Source organism: Diuraphis noxia, unplaced genomic scaffold (genome assembly GCF_037042655.1).
Source record: "Diuraphis noxia isolate RWA-SAM2 unplaced genomic scaffold, SU_Dnox_SAM2 contig0004, whole genome shotgun sequence".
In the NCBI taxonomy this organism is placed as follows: Eukaryota; Metazoa; Arthropoda; class Insecta; order Hemiptera; family Aphididae; genus Diuraphis; species Diuraphis noxia.
The window spans coordinates 64,794,826-64,816,573 of NW_028301714.1; the positions used below are offsets into that span (position 1 = coordinate 64,794,826).

General features: G+C 27.3%; 1 protein-coding gene across 1 annotated transcript; it reads right to left on the bottom strand.

Annotated features, from left to right (window-relative positions):
- Positions 1 to 878: 878 nt before the first annotated feature.
- LOC107163244 (uncharacterized) lies at positions 879 to 2,219 on the bottom strand. The gene is made up of 3 exons (XM_015510561.2): positions 1,730 to 2,219; positions 1,388 to 1,502; positions 879 to 1,222 (listed from the first exon to the last, which is right to left on the bottom strand). Exons 1-3 carry the CDS (start codon positions 2,080 to 2,082, stop codon positions 938 to 940), a joined length of 753 nt encoding a protein of 250 aa, XP_015366047.2. The 5' UTR covers positions 2,083 to 2,219; the 3' UTR covers positions 879 to 937.
- Between the last annotated feature and the right edge of the window lie 19,529 nt (positions 2,220 to 21,748).

Sequence of the window (21,748 nt, forward strand, 5' to 3'; positions counted from 1 at the left end):
AAAAGTTAGGGTTTTTTTTCTATAATCTATTCAATAAATAACCTGAGAGAGTGAGGGTATATTTTATAATGGGAGAGAAGGCAAGTGCAGGAATCAACTAGTTTTCTGAGTTCTATATTTTGAAACGATACTACATTGGTTCAATTAGAGATTTATTGATGAGCTCTTTAGATCATAGTGTGTTTATTATTAGAAGATATTTAGTTATAACTAAAGACCGGATTTAATTGATATTACAACTTTTTTTGCATTTAAGATAAATCAAATCTGATCAAATATGCACACAATTTTTATTAATTGCAGTCTTTCTATTTCATTTTATGTTGCAATTTTTTATATTTTACATTATTAAATGTACCAATCAATATTTCTTAACTAATTATATAATATAAAAATAATAAAATTATTGTAGATTGTCATTATTGGTTAGATTATTTAATTATAAAGGTGTAATATAAGTATAGATATACGTGGCGATATGGACTTCTATAGGTCATTAATAATATCGATAACAATAGTTTATTATCCGTTACGATTACAGTTTTTAAAATAGTCTGTATATTGAAAAAGACAATTATTAAATTGTTAGTATCAGTTGCTTTCGTGCATTTAAGAAAATAAATAATAGTTATACATTTTGTAATATTTTAAGAATACATTTTATGTAGCAATTAGATAATTTTATTATGCAATTATTGTATTATTTTCATTGCAATTTTGGCATATTTTTAGTGCAACTAAATCCGGTCTTTAGTTAAAACTTATATTGACCCAAATAGTTGAATAATGGGCATGGATGATTAAAAAACAATACATCCAGTTTGGAGTGCTTTTTCATTTATAATATTTGTATGCATACACAAAAATAAGGTAGGAAATTAGTAAAAATATTTTTCATTTATTTAATTCAATTGTAATTTATAATTAATGTAAAAATTTAATTTTTTTCACAGAATTGTTTTTTTTTAAGACTTTTTTTATTCCATTCATAACGTAACTTTGTCCATATACCACAACACATTTTAATGAGTCGCTCATCAACAACTAATTGAGATTTGATAAACAAATATTGATTCTGAACAATGAATTTAGCTTGTTTATAAAAACCTCGTTGCATGAGACTAATAGCAGCATACAGTTTACACCGGGCTGCAGTTAAAGGATCACCAATCCGCATTGCAATTCTTAATTGTTGCAGCGAAATATTCCCTGCTACAATTGCCTAAAAGTAAATAAAATATTTTAAATTATTAAAACATTTTTATTTGCATAATATTATTTTAGATCCATGTAGCAGTCAAAAAATAAATAAATAAATAAGTAGAAAGGAAGCATAGTATCAAAAATTATGAATTAAGTAGAGGAGGAAAATTAAAACTGTACATACACAGTGTTCAGTCTGATCACCCAATGATGAAAAAGCTCCACCGAGAGTTGATAACCAAGCCATAATGTTTTCAAGCTCTCTGTATTCAGTATCAGTTTTTTCATACAGTTCACACCTGAAATTATATGTTTGATGAAAATAACAGTTTATGATTTTCTTAAGCCATAATCAGACAAATACAGTAGATAATAATTACTATATATTACAAAGTAAAAATAGAGTAGTATTAAATACTAATGTACTATAAACATTATTTTTTATTTATTAACAATCATTCAAATTCTAGTTGAAAAAAAGGTTTTAAATATTTTTTTCAAATGTTTTGCACAGTTGCCAGCTTACCATGTGTAAGGCAGTCTATATTTGTCTGGTGTCACCAGCCGAACATCGTTGAAGCCGACCACAATATTGTTATTGTCCACTGATGCGACACTACTCATCCGCCTCACAATCGACCGCTTGAGTGTATAGCTGTTCTCCAGCGCCTTGATGACGCACTCCAGACAATTGGCATCCATTACCGTGGGCATGGGGTCCCTGGCGCCATTAAGGCCTAGAGAACACAGTTCGGCCGACACGCTAAACGGAAGCTGGTCAACGGTTGTGTACAGCACATATTGCCGGTTGAGTTTCACTATCAGCACGCAGTCCCACAGTTCATCGTCAACGAATACCCGGAGGCAACACACTCGCATTTTGGATGTGACGAGAAGCGTTGAAAGCTGAAACGATGTACGATGGACATTATTTCACTTATAGCAGAGGGTAATTATAAAAATAACAGTGTCGAATTCGAATGCTCAATAATATTACGTTTTATAATGTAAAATATTATTATCATCAATCTCTCGCGCGCTTCATTCGTGTTTTTACTGATAAACTGATAATATTATCAGTACCGTTATCAACGTGTCGGTTATCATCTTATAGCGTTTTTTTTTTCTTTTTTTTCCACCATACCGCACTATTGCACCACGACTGTTCTATGATTGCACCAAGGTGGCATTGGTACAGTTCCCTGGTAATTGTCCTAGTGCGGGCTTGTACTTGTCTAGACGAAGCATTAAATCTATTTTTTTAAATACTTGTCACTGATATATAAAGATAATACTACTGGCGTAGTGCGTGCATTGAGGTGAAACATAAAAAGTCCACTCAGTGCACATTAATCCTGCCGATGGAACTATATTGTTAATAGGTCTATGGATGGAACATAAAAATATGCACTAGCACTGGTGCAGCCAGTACTCAGTGGAGTGTGATGGAAAACGCTATAAGATAATATTATCTCGGCACGATGGCAGCAGAGGAGTTGTATTGTGCAAACAGATCCTCCTCTGCTGTCGGTTCTAACCAGGGAAAAAAATATTATCTTGGTTCATGGCGCAGTTATTTTTATTTTTTATAATAAATGTACAATCCATATTATGATTCAATCTATATATAGGTACTAATCAAAGCAAAATAAGTATAATGGTAAAAGGGGCAAACATCGTGATTTACGTTACACACTACTCCAGATGACTCTTTGCTTGAGGATGGCACATACTGTGCCGCACAGTTATAAACTATAAACTAAGGCTGGGCAAATTAATGATTTTTTTTAACTCAGTTAATTTAAGTTAATATGCACCAATAACAAAAAGTTAAAAGTTAATTTAATTATAGATTGACTCAGTTAAGTTACGAGTTAATACCAATTTTTTTAAAACTTTTTATTAAGTTATAAAAAAGTTATTTTTTTTATACAAAACTAAATTACAGATTAGTGTTTATACTTTATACAGTATTTCCGTATAGTATATTGTATTTTTAAGAACAGTAGTTAGCTTATATAATAAGTAGTAATAATAAATTAATAAATTAATATAATTATTAATTTAATGACATAAAAGATAAAACCTTTTATTGTAAAACTAAAAATATATATGGTGTTACTTTTCAAATTAGAATACAGAATGGTCCAAAAAATATAACATTTTTAACTTGAAACAATTCATGAAAAATATTTTTTTGACATGATGACAACATACCTAATCAAAATAGACTAATAATGAAATGTAAAAAAGCGGGCAATTCGTGGATGTCGCTCTGCTGTACAGTAGGTTACTGTAATGGATGGGATTAAATTTGAATGCAATGATAGGTATCATTGTATACGAAAAACGATTCTAAACGGAGATGATTTGTCAGTCTAGGATATATTATATTTAAATATTGTCATATATTCTATTTTGAAACAAATATTTTATTTTTCAATTAAGACGCATTTTGCATAAGGCATGGTTAATCAAATTTTTAAAAAACATTGCATGTAGTTATCATAATTCATAATACCTTATATTATCATAGATATACATATACTTTGTTTGAGGATAAATCGTTATCATTACGCGATTTCATAAAAATTTAAAACTCAAACGCTCAAAACATTTTTCCTATAATGACGCTTCAATTTTTCTCTATAGCTATTTGAAGCAAAACTTATGGAAAACTTAGTGTTGAATTGTATAACCTTAGATAAAAATACAAACAATATTATGAATTTTGAACTACAAAATAATTCGCGAATATTCATGGTTTTAACGAATTTTTGTCAATATTTGAAATTCAAATGCTTATAAAAATTTAATTTGCATCTCCGGATGACATTTTTTTGTGATGAAGATTGAAAAACTTGTAAGGAATCTTATATTAAATTTTTAAATCTTAGTTTATAAAAGAAAATTTTTTATTAATTTCTAGCTTAAAATAATTTGTGATTTTTACGTATTTTGTCAAAATTCAAACTTTGAATGCTTATAAAAAAAAAAATTGTAACTATGAATTTCTTTTATTTTTCAACTGCTATTGTAATAATATGTTAATAGCAATTTTATTAACATTCGGTGAAAATTTCATGTATCAATGGTCATTCGTTTTAAAGTTACATCAAAAATCAAAATCGATTTTGTCTTAATCTGATTGTACGTAAAATTTCATCCCGATTATTTAGAAAAATATTAAGAATTTTTTACTTTTGATCCCCCAAAGTATCAACTAGATTCACTTTCTGATTTAACAAGGTACTGAAGTTAAAAGTCAAAGCATTTTTACTGCCCCATAACGTAATGCCAAACACAAAAAAAAATATTCATGTTTTTGACGAATTTTTGTCAATATTTGAACTTCAAATGCTAATAAAAAAAATTGTGCCTATGTATTCTTATAATTTTTTATTCACTATAAGAATAACTTATGAGGAACTTTGTATTAAATTTTCAAGTATCTTGATAGGGCCAAAAAAATTTTATCGACACTTCAAAAAAATGTTTTCAGACAAATTGAAAATTTCAGTCGTCTATAAATATGTCAAAAAAAGTCAAAATATTTTGAAAATTAAATAATGTAAAGAAAATGCCAATATATATAACTGATAAAATTTTGAAGTATCTATGACTTATACTTTTTGAATAATAACTAATATTTAAAATCGTTTCAGGATAAATCGTTATCGTTACGCTATTTCGTAAAAATTTAAAATTCAAACGCACTTAAAATTTTTCCTATAGTGATGCTTCGGGTTTTCTCTATAGCTACTTGAAGGAAAACTTATGGAAAACTTAGTGTTGTATTTTTAATCCTTAGTTATAAACGAAAAAATTTTATGATTTTCAACTTCAAAATTACTTGCAAATTTTTGCATTTTCGACAGATTTCGTAAAATTTCGAACTATAAACGCTTCTTAAAAAAAATTGTAACTAACTATTTTTAATTTTTTTTAGCTACAATTAGAACAACTCATAAGGAACCTTGTATTAAATTTTCATGTTTTTTTGGTCGTCCAACATTTTTTTACCGACACTTCAAAAAAAAAATTCTCAAAAAAATTGAAAATTTCAGTTGTCTATAAATAACTCAAAAAAGTCCAAAATTTTTGAAAATTAAACTGTATATGGATAACACAAACATAAACATTTGGTGAAAATTTCAAGTATTTACAGTGATTAGTTTTTGAATTACAACCATATAAAAAAATCGATTTGGTTATAATGCACCAAGGATCTTCAATTTCACATCGGAAACCACCCCCAAAGTTTGAAATTGAAGCATTATTTCGACTAGTTATTCTGTACACAGACACACTGGAGACACACACACACAAAAAAAAAACACACATCATTGTAAAATCAATACATTCATCACTTCGTTCAGAATCTAAAAAATTACAAACAAAATAAATCAACTTTACTTATTTCTTAAAATGATACATTAATTCGTTAATTTCACGTTAATTAAAACAGAAATTTAATAAGTTAATAGTTAAGTTAATGAAAATCCAAAAGTAACTAGTGAAGTTAAAACGTTAAAGTAAAATTAACTTTTTAACTTAACTTTAACTTTTAAACTCGTAAATGCCCAGCCTTGCTATAAACTACATTGCTTACCACAGCGGTTCTGTGCTACTATACATTGGTCATTGACAACAAACAGGACGGGTGGCGCTATTTTTTCAACATGTAGTTTGTGGGTTATGGTATTTCATGAAGTCCAGCTAGTGATAAATTCAAAGATAATAATATATATATATTATCCATGGACTAATAAGATTTGTCGTATGATAAAACCATCATTGTTATATCATGCATAATATATAAGAAATATTACAAATATAACTATTAACTAGGTTAAGTAAACAATCATATGTAACAGGTAAAATACCAAAACAATTATGTAATGGGGTAATACAATAACAATTAGTATAATTTTAATCATAGTCAGTAAGTATAATGTAACTAGATTAAACTTAATATCGATATTACCGATAGTGTTTCGATTTTAAAATGTATATTTAAGGAACATGTGAAGACAGAAAAGGGGTCAGTTGGAGGTAGTCGTGTGACTCGATTACCACTGGACGTCAAAGTGTTTAATAAAAGTGCTTATAATTAATTTGTTCGTTTATTTGTGTACGTCGGTGATCGGCGTATACGACAACATACAGAGAACCAGTGGTGCCGAATGAAAATGAAACTGGCAATTCAAATAGTTCGACTACATGCAGGCTTAACTAATTATACACTGCAGGTACATAATTTAATGACATTCCTGTGTTTAGTAAAATTATGGCAGCAAGATTAGGAAGTATACTCTATTATTTGATCCACTCACTCAATTTGAAGGCAGTTCAATTGAACTACCTCAAAGTACGTGTTCGGCGTGCCACTGCTAGAGGACCACTGCAGACAACACAGTTTTTGGCGTCAACTCTTTTTATTAGTTAGCAATCTACTAATCTAGTATATTATTTATACCTGTGGGCTGTATAATGTAGATATTAGAATTAGATAACCTAAGTCTTAAAGAATTGATCGTTTGAGTATAACTTTTTGTTTTTATCAAACACTAGTGCAATTCTATATTTTTCAAAGAACATATGTACTAAAATTAGAATATTGATTAAATTATTAAACTTTAAATGTTCGATAGTTTGGCTTTACATTTTCTCATTATTTTAATTTTCGACCATATAAACTAAGTCTAGGTACTAATTAGTAGCGAGCACCTAAAGTAACTTAGTTTATACCTAAATCATGATTTTAATGGCATTTCCTGTTGGTATGTACTATGTATATAAGATATAACTAAGTAGCAAGTATCTCACAACAGGTTTCTGATATCGTGATCACTTATCATTGTTTTATAATGTTTACATAATCCTGTGGATCTCTGGTATAACAAAATATAAATTATCTAATTTTTTATGGGCTCAGAGTCTAGAATCCCCCTCTTCCCAATCGACAGTACAAAATAATAAAATTTATTAAAGGGATTCCGTTCTACGCATGTGTTATTTTCGTCCTAAACAAACGTACTGTGTAATGAATATTGATGTACGCATTATCGTTATTTTAGTTATTTATTAGTTCATATTTAGTCAAGAAAATAATTTAAATTGTTAATAATCATCGGCTGTATAAATTAAAATTATAGAATATTCAATACCTACACCAATTATTGTATTCGCAAATGTTTTATTTAAAAATATTATAAGTTTACTTTGTAAGATAACTTGTTTCCAAATGGCCTTTCTCGTTGCGGGTGTTTTTATTAATAGGTAAAGAGAAAAGTTAAAACATTTATATAGGTAATAGGTATCATAACAATATATAGCAATTATTGCATAAAATGTATCAAGCTATCTAGGCTCTATCAAGTAGCTTAATGCTATAGCAGTATTGTCTATTTTCTCTATGAACCTATATTCCATAATATTAAATAGGACATTTTATTGCGCCGTTCTACTGAACGTTAGAATCTCGGTATTGACTTTACAAGTTAGGTAATAACAATAGTAATTAATAACTTATAAAATATTATTAGTAACATTATAATTTTCTGGCATCTTCATCTTGAAGTGATGAAACCTTATAAAAGGAGCTTTTATATAGCAAACCCCGACACTCAAAATTGTTTTTCGCTTATGCAATGATTTTCACTGAATTCAAATTCAAAACATCCATTACAGTGACCTACTTTTACGAGGTACGCTTAACACTACTTACACTACACACACAATAGAGTAGAACAATAAATTTCCCTGATTTTTGCTTTTTTAATATTATTCTCGTAAGTCGTCATAAAATACAATGCAGCTACATAAATATAAGGTTGGTAATTTTAGTTTCGCTTCTGATCCCGCGTTGAAACGTAGGTAGCTCCTATTATATAGCAGTGTCGAAAAATACCAAATAGTAAATACACAACTGGTTACCTTTTTGATTTTTAAAACGCTCAGACAATGTGTAATCATATTCTATTATCATTATAATTTAGAAATTATAACATGTGTACCGTACGCCCGTGCTTTACAATAGTGGATGTGTCGTTAAAGTTGTGATTTTTTTTTTTAAAGCAGTGTTTACAAGATCTTTTTTTTTAAGAACTATACATGTATTGCAGCGTCTCGGTTATATTTCTTAGTCAACCAATTTGTTAATCAAATCATTATTATACTCTATCACATGCAGGTACTCATTGTACCTCTTAGGTATAGATTGTATATTTCAAATAAAGAAAAAAAAATTATAATTATAATACATCCAGCCCCGTTTGGTTATAGACATTTTATTCTTACTTTATTTATAATATTGCGGTTATTCCTAAATTTTTATATGACCAAGGTTAGAAAAGTCTTCATTGAGCACAATGACCGAATTTATAATAGGCCTCAAAGGTCAAGTATAGCAGTTAAAATTAGTTAAGCAAAATATGATTGAACTGAGTAGGTAGTAGGTACTTACCTAGAATTTATATTTGGTTGTATCAAATCACATAAATTACAAATATTAATGTGGCTTGGCGAGGCGCGGTCATACGCTCAATCTACGGAAACGCACTGAGCGTACGTACCGGCCACAGTTGCTAGCTCCCGGATGGGTGACCATCCGGGATTTTTAGCAACATATCCTTGCCACACATACACAACCCTACCCACTTAAAAACTTACAAACAAATACACAAAAATAACCCCTACCGTACCACCCCACATCCAATGGCCTATGTTGACACGGGTTAGGTTACCCTTACAAAAAAAAAAAAAATATAATTTTAATCATATCCAATTGGTTAAATTGGTAATATTATTTTAAAAAGTTTCTACAAATCATTTTTACGAATACCAATTAAAATGGGCAATTAACTTAAAACATTAAAATGAAACTAGGTAAAATAACAGTTTACTAATTTATACATTATACAAATTATTATTTTATATAATAGTAGGTTTAATTTATATAACCACTATCTATAGTTATAGGTAATTTTATAACTTTAAAAATGATTAGTGAACCTTAAATATAAAATTTGATTAAACACACATAGTTTGTAGTTTTTTTTTTTTTTTTTTATTGATCCAAAAATATATTTACAACCCGGCATCTATGGCTATTAGTTACAGAAATTAGTTAATTACAGAAAATTTTTAGATGGAGTTGAATAGATTAGTTGATTTTAAGAAATCTAAGATCTTGATGTTGTCCTCTGTTTCTGGTCCTAGAGCGGTGTCGAGTGACGTGTCGATTCCGATCCTTTGTCTATCCTGTTCATATTTGAGACATTCTGATAATATGTGTTTTACAGTCAGCCTGACACCGCAAACGTCACATATCGGAGCTTCTTCCTTTGCCATTAGGTAAGTTTGTAGTTTGTATCAATACAAAAGGTTTTATCTGTTTATTTAATTAGTTATACCTATATAAACGCATAATCTCTTTTATGTAGGTATATGGCGGTTGCCCGTTGGTTTTTTTACATACATTATAGATAATAATATGCGGTATGCCGTGGTATACTTATTCAGTTATACTTCAGGGTTTTAGAGTGCTGCAGACTACTATATTATTATGTAACATACCTTTACCTATAATTTATATGAACCGAAAGGCAGACGCGTGCCGTGTAGCGGAATTATTGGTCGTCAGCAGCTCTTGTCCAACACGCGACAGTAACATGATATATAATACCCTTCTAATAAGTGTCTATATTGTGTGTAATATATTATATGGTTATATAGTAAATGTATAAAATAAATATAAATATAATATTTATGTATATATATATATATATACCTGCACGAAATGTGTATTATGGTATTTATATTTCAGACAGTATATTTATACATATATGCATATAGCCGTCCAGTTTTGTATATTAATCAACCATATTACTTATTGTATTGTTTATACAGATTGTATATATTTTCTTTTAATAAAAAAAAAAAAAATATGCATATAATGTAGTTGCGAAGACATTAAGGGTGGATGGTTAATGTTGAGCCTTTATAGGAGCTATTCGTATCTTGCAGGTAGTAGCTAGATACTGAAGGTACCTACAACAATATTGTAAGAAATTATTAAAGAGGCCTCGCCAAACATAATAAATTTATCGGTACATCGTCCGTTGCAATGTTGTTTTTTTTATTCATTTTAGTATCGTATAGGTATAATATATTTACAATGCTAAGAGTATTTGATATTATCAATTTATACAAAAACAGTTAATATGTTTTATTTACAATATTAATTAACTTAAAATTAAAAATCAAAAATATTTTAAAGTTGTCTTTTTTTTTAAAATTTATTAAATAAAAGAGTATTTACATATTTTGGCATTGCCTTTTTATGGTATTGGACTCTGTATTGGACGAGTGGTTGTATCTTTTTTTGTCGGATAGTAGTCTGGACTCCTGGACTCCAGACTCTGGAGTATTGCTAACGAGAGCGTGCACGACGCTTTTCTATAATTAGGGGTGTTTATGCTAGGACGTAAGTCATATTGCATTTGGTGGTTATTGTTTTGATTAGGAATATAAGATGAGTTATAAATCGTTGCTTTTATTGAGTTGTCGAAATTTTGGGACGCTATTTAAATATCAGTGGTGGTTTTTAAGGAAATATTTAAGTTTGTGTTGTTTTCTAAAATGGTGGAGAATTTTTCCTAACTTACAGGACCCTTTACGAGGGAAGGTCGAGGAGGTTTACAGATTTAAAATGAGCCGTTTATTTCAAGGATTACCGGAGTATGGTCTGATGAGATTTTGCAACTATTTTGAATTTGTGTGTCTTATGTGCTTTGGAATTTAGGTGATAAATTGATAAAGAAGTCGAGTATGTCAAGCTGAAGATTTTGGTGGATAGGCCAGTAGGTTGGACCGTTCGGAGATATAAAATAGCAGCCTAGTTTTTGAACGTTATCAAGAAATGATTTCCCTCTAGAGTTTGTCAATTTGAAACCCCACTGTGTGTTCTTAGCGTCGTAGTCACCGCCGACGATAAATGTACGCCCAAGTGACTTTAAGAAGTTTTCGATTTGTAGGGGTGCTATTACCGGTAGATGATGACAAAGCACTAAGGATAATGTAGTTGGAATATGATTTAGTAGGATCTGGATATTCGTTGCTAGTATTGATGGTAGTTGGAGACTTTGAAGTTTGAATCAAAAATATAACTTCAGAATGAAAAATCTCAGAATAGGTACCATTCGTTACCACCAAGACACTAAAAATGTCACAATGTGTTTCTCATGAGTTGGATGTCCCTAAATGTGAGTTAAAAATAATTATATTTTGTTCAAATTATTCGAACTTGAAATATAAATTAAAAATTGGTTTTACAATATAATCATTAAATATATAGTAAAAATTATTTCTAAATATACCTACAGAGTGATCCATTTAAGTGGGTACACTAATTATCTCGAAAAGTATAAGCTTTTTTTTATAAAACTACTAGGTTTATGTTTGTCTAAAATTATATAATATAATAATTTTTTTCACCCTTATATTTATTTTTTATTTATTTACGATTATCAATTTTTGATTTTCTTATGGTAACATACAATAAAAATATCATGAATTAATAAAACCATTTTTATTTTTCTGTCGATTGATTTGTGAGATACAGCTCCTCAAATTATTGGTGGTTGAAGGAGGTGTTAAAGTCGGTAAATGTGGCATTGTTTATACCATTTATTCATTTTTAAAGACTAGGAACTATAGCTGATAAATTTGATACTGTTCGACTTAATAGGTAACAATATTGGTAACTGTACCAGGTAGTTGATAAGTTAATAAATGATAAGGGCTTAAAATACAATAGTAATCTTTAATTAATTGTTTTATATTTTGTTACCTTGGATTCAATGATATCGAGTTTATCACTAACTCCCGGTCTCTACAATTATTGGAAAGTAAAACCAATATTTTGAGGATCTGTACCTCGCAAAGCAATCAACGAAAAATAAAAATGGTTTTATTAATTCATGATATTTTAATTATATGTTACCATTTGAAAATAAAAAGTTGATTGTGGTTTCACCAATAAATATAAGGGTGAAAAAAATTAAAATACTATACGGTTTTATAAAAACATAAACCTAAAAGTTAAAAAAAAAAAATTCAAAAAAGTTAATACTTTTCGAGAAAATTAATGTACCCACTTAAATGGATCACAATGTATATTACAATACTCATTAATGTCTTATGGTATTCAACCGTTTTAAATTAAATAAGTTTTGTTTTAACTTGTTATTTTTATTTATTTTTTATTTTTACTATAATATACAAAATAAGTAGTAAGTATATACTACTTTACGACACTAGGTTCTTTCTCAGTATAAGTTAACTTCTAATAATAATTTTTAAACTATGTATATTGTATAATTCTTGAACTAGAGCTTTAAATAAAAATAAAAAATACGTATAATTCATTACTTCTTAATACAGTTTTGAAGTTTTCTTAGTATCTGGTTTATTAATATAGACATAATAATATAGTTACATCTAATAAAACCATACACAAATAGAACACTAATGCACATATACATGAATTAATCGATAAAAGGTGGCCATAACTATAATAATTGATAATCAGCGCGTTATTGTGATAGTGATTATAGATGATTTTATAATATAGTGTGTAGCGTTGTTTGTAAATTCGATTTATAAAATAAATTTTAATAAAATATGTAGGTAGGCAAGCTCGCAAGCAATATAATTTGTATCAGCTAATACCTAACCTCGTTCTTGATATCAATAACATAGAGCGTGTAACAGAAATATCAAATCTCTTTATATGTTTTTATATGTAAATGAACATTTTGTTATATCTTTGGGTTACATCTTGTATAAAATGTATCTCATGATATTATTGTAAAAATAGAAAAAAAGTGTGAATTATTGGTCATATTTGCACGGTTATTACTTATAAATCATACATAACATAAGGGTTAGGTTATTATTTAAACGAAAAAAATGAATTTTTTAACGCTAGAATATGTACTTAATCTCAATAAGCCAAAATATACGTTGTAATTAATAGTACTAAAATGTAAAACTAGGAAATATACAAACTTTGTTTTGGTAAATTCAATTTTACTGGTCTTATTTATGTAATGAGGAGATAATTTAAAATAAGAAGAATGAAAATTGAAAAACTTAAGCTTAAAACAATTATACATATTATAGTAATTAGTAATACTAAGCAATATAGATGTATCAGTCTACTATGTCTATATAAGTCTATTCTAGGAACCTAGTACCTACAAATTGCTATTGCAATACTTACTTAATTAAAGTTTTACTTCAAATCATTTCAATACCTATAAGTAAATGTTTTTTCTACAAATATTCCTATAATATACAAAACTATTAAGGATAAATATTATACACAGTTAACTCTTGGCAACCTCGAGGGGCGCGAATTTTGATCCAGTATCTAATTTGGTCTAGTTTTTATTGATGGTAAAAATGGAAAATATCAATATATCCTACTTTTTTTAGTGGCAAAACAGAAATATTTACGCAACCTAATCTAACCTACTAGTGACTAACCGTATGAACCAAATACCTACTCTTAAATTTTTTTTGAGATAGGTAGGTATTTATTGAAATACATCATGTTTGCATTTATTTTAGATTTTTTTCGATATTAACCTTATCTAAATCTACCCTATATCAAGTGGTAAAAAACAATTTAAATATGATAAGGTAGGTTCCTTAATATGTTATTTTTTCTAGAATTAAGAATAATATTAAGAGTATCTACAACTGTCATAATTTTTAAAATCTAATTTTTATCAAATGATTTTGATTGGCTATTATTTTTCATACACAAAGACATTTTCAATATATTATTACCTATAATTGTATGCTATTTATAGGCACTTGAATTTATGTTTGGTTTTACCTAAAATTATAAAATTGTATACCTATAAGACAATTTTTCTTACAAGTTATTCTAACAAAAGTCTAAAAATATCGGCAAATACATAGGTAAGTAAATTATTTCTTTGAAAAGCGTTTTAAATTCCAGTTGTGTGCCCCCTTTGTGGTTCGCTTTTAATCGTTTTTCCATTAAATAGCCACATAGGTGCTTTGATTAATCATATTGCATTCAAATTTAACATTTTAACATATGTTTTCAACGTTAGAATATCTACCAACTTAATGACTATATAGGTACAAAATATACACAGTCAAAACCTATTATAAAACAGAAGCCAAATGCTAGGATTTAATTATTCAACGTTAATTAATTAATTTTACGTAACCTATAATACACGTATACAATATTATATTATGTTATGAACATAACTTTTTAATTTAATAAAAATGTATTCGGTAATAATGAAATTATCTCGTGTCATCTTAATATGCATGCTAAATTTCAAAATGTATTATGTAACGTTCATTATTGATAAAAGGTAGAAAAATTATTTACCTTACTTCTATATTGAAGTTAATGGAAATTACGTGGAAGATTCATGCATTAAAATAATATGAACACTATTTAAAATGGTGAATACATTTTTTTTTGAACATTTTTCACGGAATTTAATGTTTGTAATATAATTCGAATGACACTAAATATCCATGAAATAAATGTTAGATGGATGGATCTAGGGAATGGAATGTATGGCCAATGCACCATTTAATAATGATAGAATTTGAAATTTGTTTGATTGTATCTTTTTGAAATAGTAAGTAAAGTAGTAGGAATCACAATTTTCAAATTATGATAATTATTATAAAATTATGTACTAATATACTACGAAATTTAATATTGTTTCACATTTTTACGGAACGGGGTTTTCTTTTTTTGATGCTTTTACACAAATTTGTCTGGAACATTTACTCGTATATAATTAATCCATAATGCATATAATTTAGCTGTAATATGTATGTTTTTCCAAGGGTTTGATAATGGAAATTAAAAAAAATATATGTATTTATGGAGTAATATGTAATTTTCACGCAAACGCATACCATGCCATTGCCCATTCAAGAAATCGGCAGTATAGAAAACTTTAAAATGAATATGAAATATTGCGTTTTTATTGTAAAGTTCAACAAGAAATTTTTGTAATATTTATATAAAAAGGGTACATCATAGATAAAGTTCTACTCAATAAACTTTGAAATTGGAACACTTTATTGTAAATGTATAACTGAATATATTATAAGGTTTGCTCGTGAAAAACCTGTTTTTCATTTCTTTAAATGTACACTAAAATAAAGTTTGAGGAAATGTGAAATAAAATGATATAACAAAACCTCGTGGTAAAACGAGTGAAATTTAACATGCCAGAAAATATGTTACTAATTATACTATATGTATTCTGATAAATGTAATATATAAAAACCAGGTAAGTTGTGGATGTCGCTCTGTTGTACTGTAAGTTACAAGTGGATTACTGTAATGGATGAAATCAGATTTGAATTCAATGATATTAATGTCATCATTGTATACGAAAAACGATTCTAAGCGGAGACGGTTTACCTGTTTAGGATATATTATAGATTATTAAAAATTTTCAAATCTTAGATTTAAAAAGAAAAAGTTTTATGAATTTCTAGCTTAAAATAATTTGCGTATTTTCATGATTTTTACATAATTTATGTTGTCAAAATTCAAATTTTTAATGCTTGTAAAAAAAAATTGTGAAAATGTATTTCTTTTATTTTTCAACTGACATTGTAACAATATGTTAGGAGCCTTGTATTAAATTTTCAAGCTTTTCTACTCAACAAATAGTTTAATACAATTTTTATCGATATTCATTTAAAAAAAACTAATAATGATTGAAAATTGCATATGCATAAAAATAGTTCAACTTAAGTCGAAATTTTTAGAAAATTGTGGATACTGTGTGGAAACGGTGGATAAAATATACTTATATAAACATTCGGTGAAAATTTCATGTATCTATGGTCATTTGTTTTAAAGTTACATAAAAAACCAAAATCGATTTTGTCGAAAACTGATTTTGCGTAAAATTTCCAGTTCTTCCTTATTAATTTTTAGTTTGTTTATCCCGATTATTTAGAAAAATATTGAGAATTTTTTACTATTGACCCCCCAAAGTACCAACTAGATTCACTTTCTGATCGAACGAGGTACTGGAGTCGAAAATCGAAGCACTTTTACAGTTTTACTGCCCCAAAACGTGATGACAGACACAAAAAAAAATAATAATAATAATAAAAAAAAATCACACACTTCATGGTAAAATCAATACATTCCTCGCTCCGCTCAGAATCTAATACGTAAATATTATAATGTTTATGGTTTAATGCTGTAATATTTATTTTAAATTTTGAATTGCTATATTATTATTACAGCTTACAGGTAATTAGAAACAAATTAGTTTTTGCCCGCCCGCCAATAAGTGTCGCTTTTAAATAGCTATTTTTATACAGTCGTTAAATAAAAAAAAAACTCTGAAAAGGACATTATATTATATGGTGGACTCTAAACACTAGAAAGAATAAAAACCTAATATTTATATTTAATTGTGTTTAATATTTTTTTAAAGATATTTATTGAGTTAATTAAATAATAAGTAATTAGGTATTATATATATTAAAGTTTAATTTTAGTTTTCTTCGATAACAACTATTTACTATTTAGTTTACATTAAAATAAAATATAAGTTATATAATTAATACTTTAGTTATTACCAACTACATTATTTTTTAGTTATACGAGATGTATATAAAATATATTACCAAAGAATAAATAAGTACCTGTGAGGTATTTGGTAAATTTGTGTTTTATTAATACATCTTAAGTTACTCGTCGAGTGAATTTATCAAAAAAAAAAAAAAATGATTTGTATTTTACAGTAGGTACTATTAAAAAACACTTTTAATATACATAGGTACTTACAAATAATAAATATAAATATGTTATAATAATATTTACTAATAACTGATATATCTATTTTTAATTTTTTTTTTTCAAAATACCCCACATAATGAAATCCTGCGCACGGGCCTGGTTCAAAGTCAAACTAATTTAACTTTTCCAATCAAATTTTAAACTGTTCGAATTTATTTAAGTTCATTAGATTGTTCGAGAGCCGCATCCCTATAGTGTTACAACTTTAAGAGTGTAAAATTCTCATCATCCATATTTTGTACAAAAATAAATCTTTTGAAGCTTTTAAAAGAAAACTATTTTATAAATTTAAGCATTTAATAATGTGTATTAAACACAGTAATAATAATAAACTTTGTATTATTAACTATAGGTTGTTAACATTTACTATAGAATTGTTTTATTGATTCATTAATAATTTAGTTTTCCATTTCATTTCTTTTAATTATTTGTTTATCGCAGTCCGTCACAAATTATGATTGTAATAGATTAAAAAAATCTATTAAGTATTTTTCGACATTAAACCTATTATTTCCGGTCGTTATCCGCTTTGAAATGGAGGGATATCATAGTGTCAGATTTAACAACGATGCAAATATACTATTATATAAAAATATTTTTCTGCGAAATTTTGTTCAGTTATATAGTTTCATCACAAAAAAATAAATATATGACGTTAAAAAAATTGCTCCTCATCGCTTCACAAATAGTTTCAGTTACAAAAAGCTTAAAATCGAAAATTTTATTTACTAGAAAAATACTTCATGTGATATTTCGTTTCTAATATGATATTTCCTAACACTTTATGGCCATCCATTACTCACCTATATTGTAGAGAATAAAAATTACGTCTCTGATGTACCATGAACCACTGTGTATACACTTTTACCTAGCCATAATTTATGTACGTATAATACTTGCATATACGTTTATTGATTGTATTAACACGTATTTTAGCTACTTAATTTAATATTTATCGGTTGTAGTATTTTATTAATTTTTCATTAAAATTTATACATAATATAAGTTGTAGCTGCTGTATTATTTACCTATCAAAGTTAAACCAAGGCATAATATATGTCCGCCGATATCGGAGCCAACTGCAACTACCAATCGTATTATTTGATATAATAGCTACTTTATTTCTTTACTCACCAATTAATACGTTCTCTAATTATTATAAATATAGTAACAACTATAGTGAGCATTATTATGTACCTATATATATAGACTGCAATAATATGTATATAATGATATGATATTAGTTAATACATACTATTTTTAGTCAAAATAACCTAAAATTAATCTACTCATATTTATCGTTATTTTATAATTGTCTAAACTTTTAACTTTTTTAGGTGCCTACATTAAATTGTAAGCTGCAGCCTTATAGTTTATACCTACTCATTATAATTTTTGAGTTATAATAACTTTTGATTAAAATTTCAATAATAATATTTTTAAAACAACATGTATAGGTAAGGTATGATTGAATTACCTATAAGCTGTTTAATATAACACATAAAAAAAAAAAAACAGATTTTACAGATAATTTAAAAAAAATAAATTATGCCGTATAAAAAAGACAATGTAAAGGCTATTATGTTGGAATAGGTTAGGTGCTTCATTATATAAAAAGTAATTCTAAAGTACCTAATTCTATAGTTGCACGGTAAGTCAACAAATAGCCATAACATGATTAGTAGCTTACCTATGGACGTATCTGAAGCTTGGTTAAAGGAGAGGGGGGCAAAATCTGAATAGGATTATCCATGAGTAATATACAAGTACAATGAGAATGGTCAAACCTGGTGGGTGAAGGGGGTCACCACCAGACAATTAGTGGGTGACGGGCCCAGTGGCGGCTCGAAGGTAGTATATTTGAATCATGTGATTCACAAAAATATTAATGGATGCGTGGGTGGGTCTTATGGTTGGAAAAGGCAGACTGGACCATTTTTGCAGGTTGATAATTTAAATATTAAATTATAAATAATAAATATAATAATTAGCCGTAATGTGTACTCAGCAGATAATGTACAGTAATGAGTAATAACTAAGAACTATATTTTAGGGTGGGTGGTGTAAAAATATTAAACGTGATTCGAGGGAAAACATTTTCAAGCCACCACGGCACCACCTGAAATCCGTATATCAAACCGGATCAAATTTTTATAATCCGTATACCTACTATAAAATTATCAGTATACATTTTTTCAACCCCCTCCCCCCCCCACAAAAAAAAAACATTTCCTGCTTTCGCCCTTGCAATGAAGACTTGACCGTAGTTTAAGCAATTTATAGAAAAAGAAGTACAACATTTAAAATTAATTGTAGGTACCTTTATTTGTTTTAAGTGCCTATAAAAATGTATTTAAAAAAAATAATTATAATTTATAATACTAAAAACTGATGAACATGCTCAAACAAATTGGACAAAAATGATCTAGATTCAGTGCACGAGCAGGATAAAAATAGTAGGGCATGCCATTAAATAAAAAATACAAATTTAATTGATACTATATACTAGATTATTAAAGTGATATTAAAGATTATCTACTAGATTATTTAATAAGTACCAAATTAGAAGGGTTATACTAAAATAATTTGTAATAAGAAGGGGGATTCTGTCCCCAAACATATAATCCCAAGTCAAGCATATTCCTGTTTAGATTGTATGTACTTAAATGTGTTTCTATAGTTGTATAAAGTAAAAACTAACAATAACAAAACAGTAATTACTTATAACAAAAATCATAAACTTAAAAGTGAGAAAAATAATCACACTATCACAGACAATTTCAGCAGAATAATTAATTATTCTGTGATATGTGATATGTCATTGTGTGATAAGCTTTTGACAATAACTTCTTTAGTATCAATGCTGCATTTTTTTTTTTTACTTACATTTCCCGCGGTCAGTGTATGCATATTACTACTTTCTGCAAGCTATTAATAGTCGTATATATACGTGTGATGTTAAATGTTTTTAAATTAAGTAGATAACTTGAATACAATAATAACACAAATCATACGTAACAGGTTATCATTTTTACCTAAAAAGTTAGAGTCAGAATTAGACATATGTAGATTCTGAGAAAAATTAATATTTAAAAATGTTTGTAGTTTTTTCATCTATAATTAATGTTAATGGTAATTTTACTTGACCGAAAAAATTGAAAATTGAACATAATAAGGTTCTTCAAAAGTTGTTTTTACAGCAATTTAAACAGAACAATAATATTTTTACAATGTTTGAAGTTCAAATTTTGTTAAAATCACTAATACCTATTACTTATATATTTCAAATTATTTTTGATAAAAGCTTTTAATTTTTAGATTGAGATTGAAAATATACAATTACAAAATTCCTCGTATTTTAAGATATTGTCATTGGATTGAAAAAGAAAGTATAATGTAAAGTAATATTTATTTTTTATTTATATTTGATTTTCATGAGCAGTTGAGTTTTACATTTTAACGATATTGTAAATGCAAACATATTACAGCAATTTTTTCTGACTTTTGTTGCTTTTCAATTGTTCAAATACGATTAATCATATTAATTTAAATGTTTTAAAACGTTCTATTTTGTTATACTTATGAATGATCGCGTTTTCTATACACAATTAGATTTTTAAAATATTTAGATTAATTTCAAACTTTCATGTCACAATTTTTAAACATATTATATTATATAAGATGCTTTAAATAAAAATTAGTTCAACTTACTTTATTACTAATAAAAAAAAAATCCCGAAACCTATATAATATATTTAGTAGAGTAACTTTGCAGATTTGCTTAAATTATAAATTATTCAGATTTAAAATATTATTCTGTATATTATATGAGGTATTACTGTATTATTATATTAGAGTTGTGTTCGACGGTATGATTAATGGGTTGAATATTTTAATTGGACATATTTTGAAAGATAAACATAACTGTTCGTCTTTGATATAATATGAATATATACATCATATTGTATGAACAAATTGTATTGTGATTTGTGGCTGCATATTATTACCGGCTATATAAAGGACAGCTTATTAAACAAACTGCAAACTGGATGTCCGTATCCTTTAGAATTTGAAATTCGCAGAATGTTTAAATCGCATAATAATGGGTAATATTGTAATAGCGTGAAATATATAATATAGAAAATTAGTGACAAAATTGAATTAATGCTTTCGTAAAATTGTATTTATTGATTTTTTAAACTTCTGACATTGTAATGAAGTTTATTTTATAAATCTATATTTAGGTGTACAATATTAAAAGTATTCGAAATAATATGTTTTTTGTCGCGAATGTTAAATATTTATATATATTTTTATAAAATGATACAGTTAGGTTTAATAATTTTTGGAATAACAGACAATATTATAAATATTATAATAATATTTACGAGAAAATCAACGGTTTCTATTAAATTTATTTGTTTATTTTTTCACAAGCACTCATAATTTGAGAATATTTTAGAAGTAGGTACCTAAATCGCATTTTGTAATAATTGTTTTACTTAACAGTTATAATATATAATTATACACACGTATTTTACATTATTTATAGTATATTCAAGGCTGTAGCCAAGGGGGGGGGTTAGGGTTCAGGTCCCCCCTCCCCGAAATTTTTTTCTGGCTACGGCCAGATAATATACT

Coding starts and splice junctions, on each gene's coding strand:
- LOC107163244 (XM_015510561.2), bottom strand. CDS start 2,082: ATGCGAGTGTGTTGCCTCCGGGTATTCGTTGACGATGAACTGTGGGAC. Junction 1,503..1,729: donor TATAGACTGCCTTACACATG/GTAAGCTGGCAA, acceptor ATATAATTTCAG/GTGTGAACTGTATGAAAAAA. Junction 1,223..1,387: donor GTGATCAGACTGAACACTGT/GTATGTACAGTT, acceptor ATTTACTTTTAG/GCAATTGTAGCAGGGAATAT.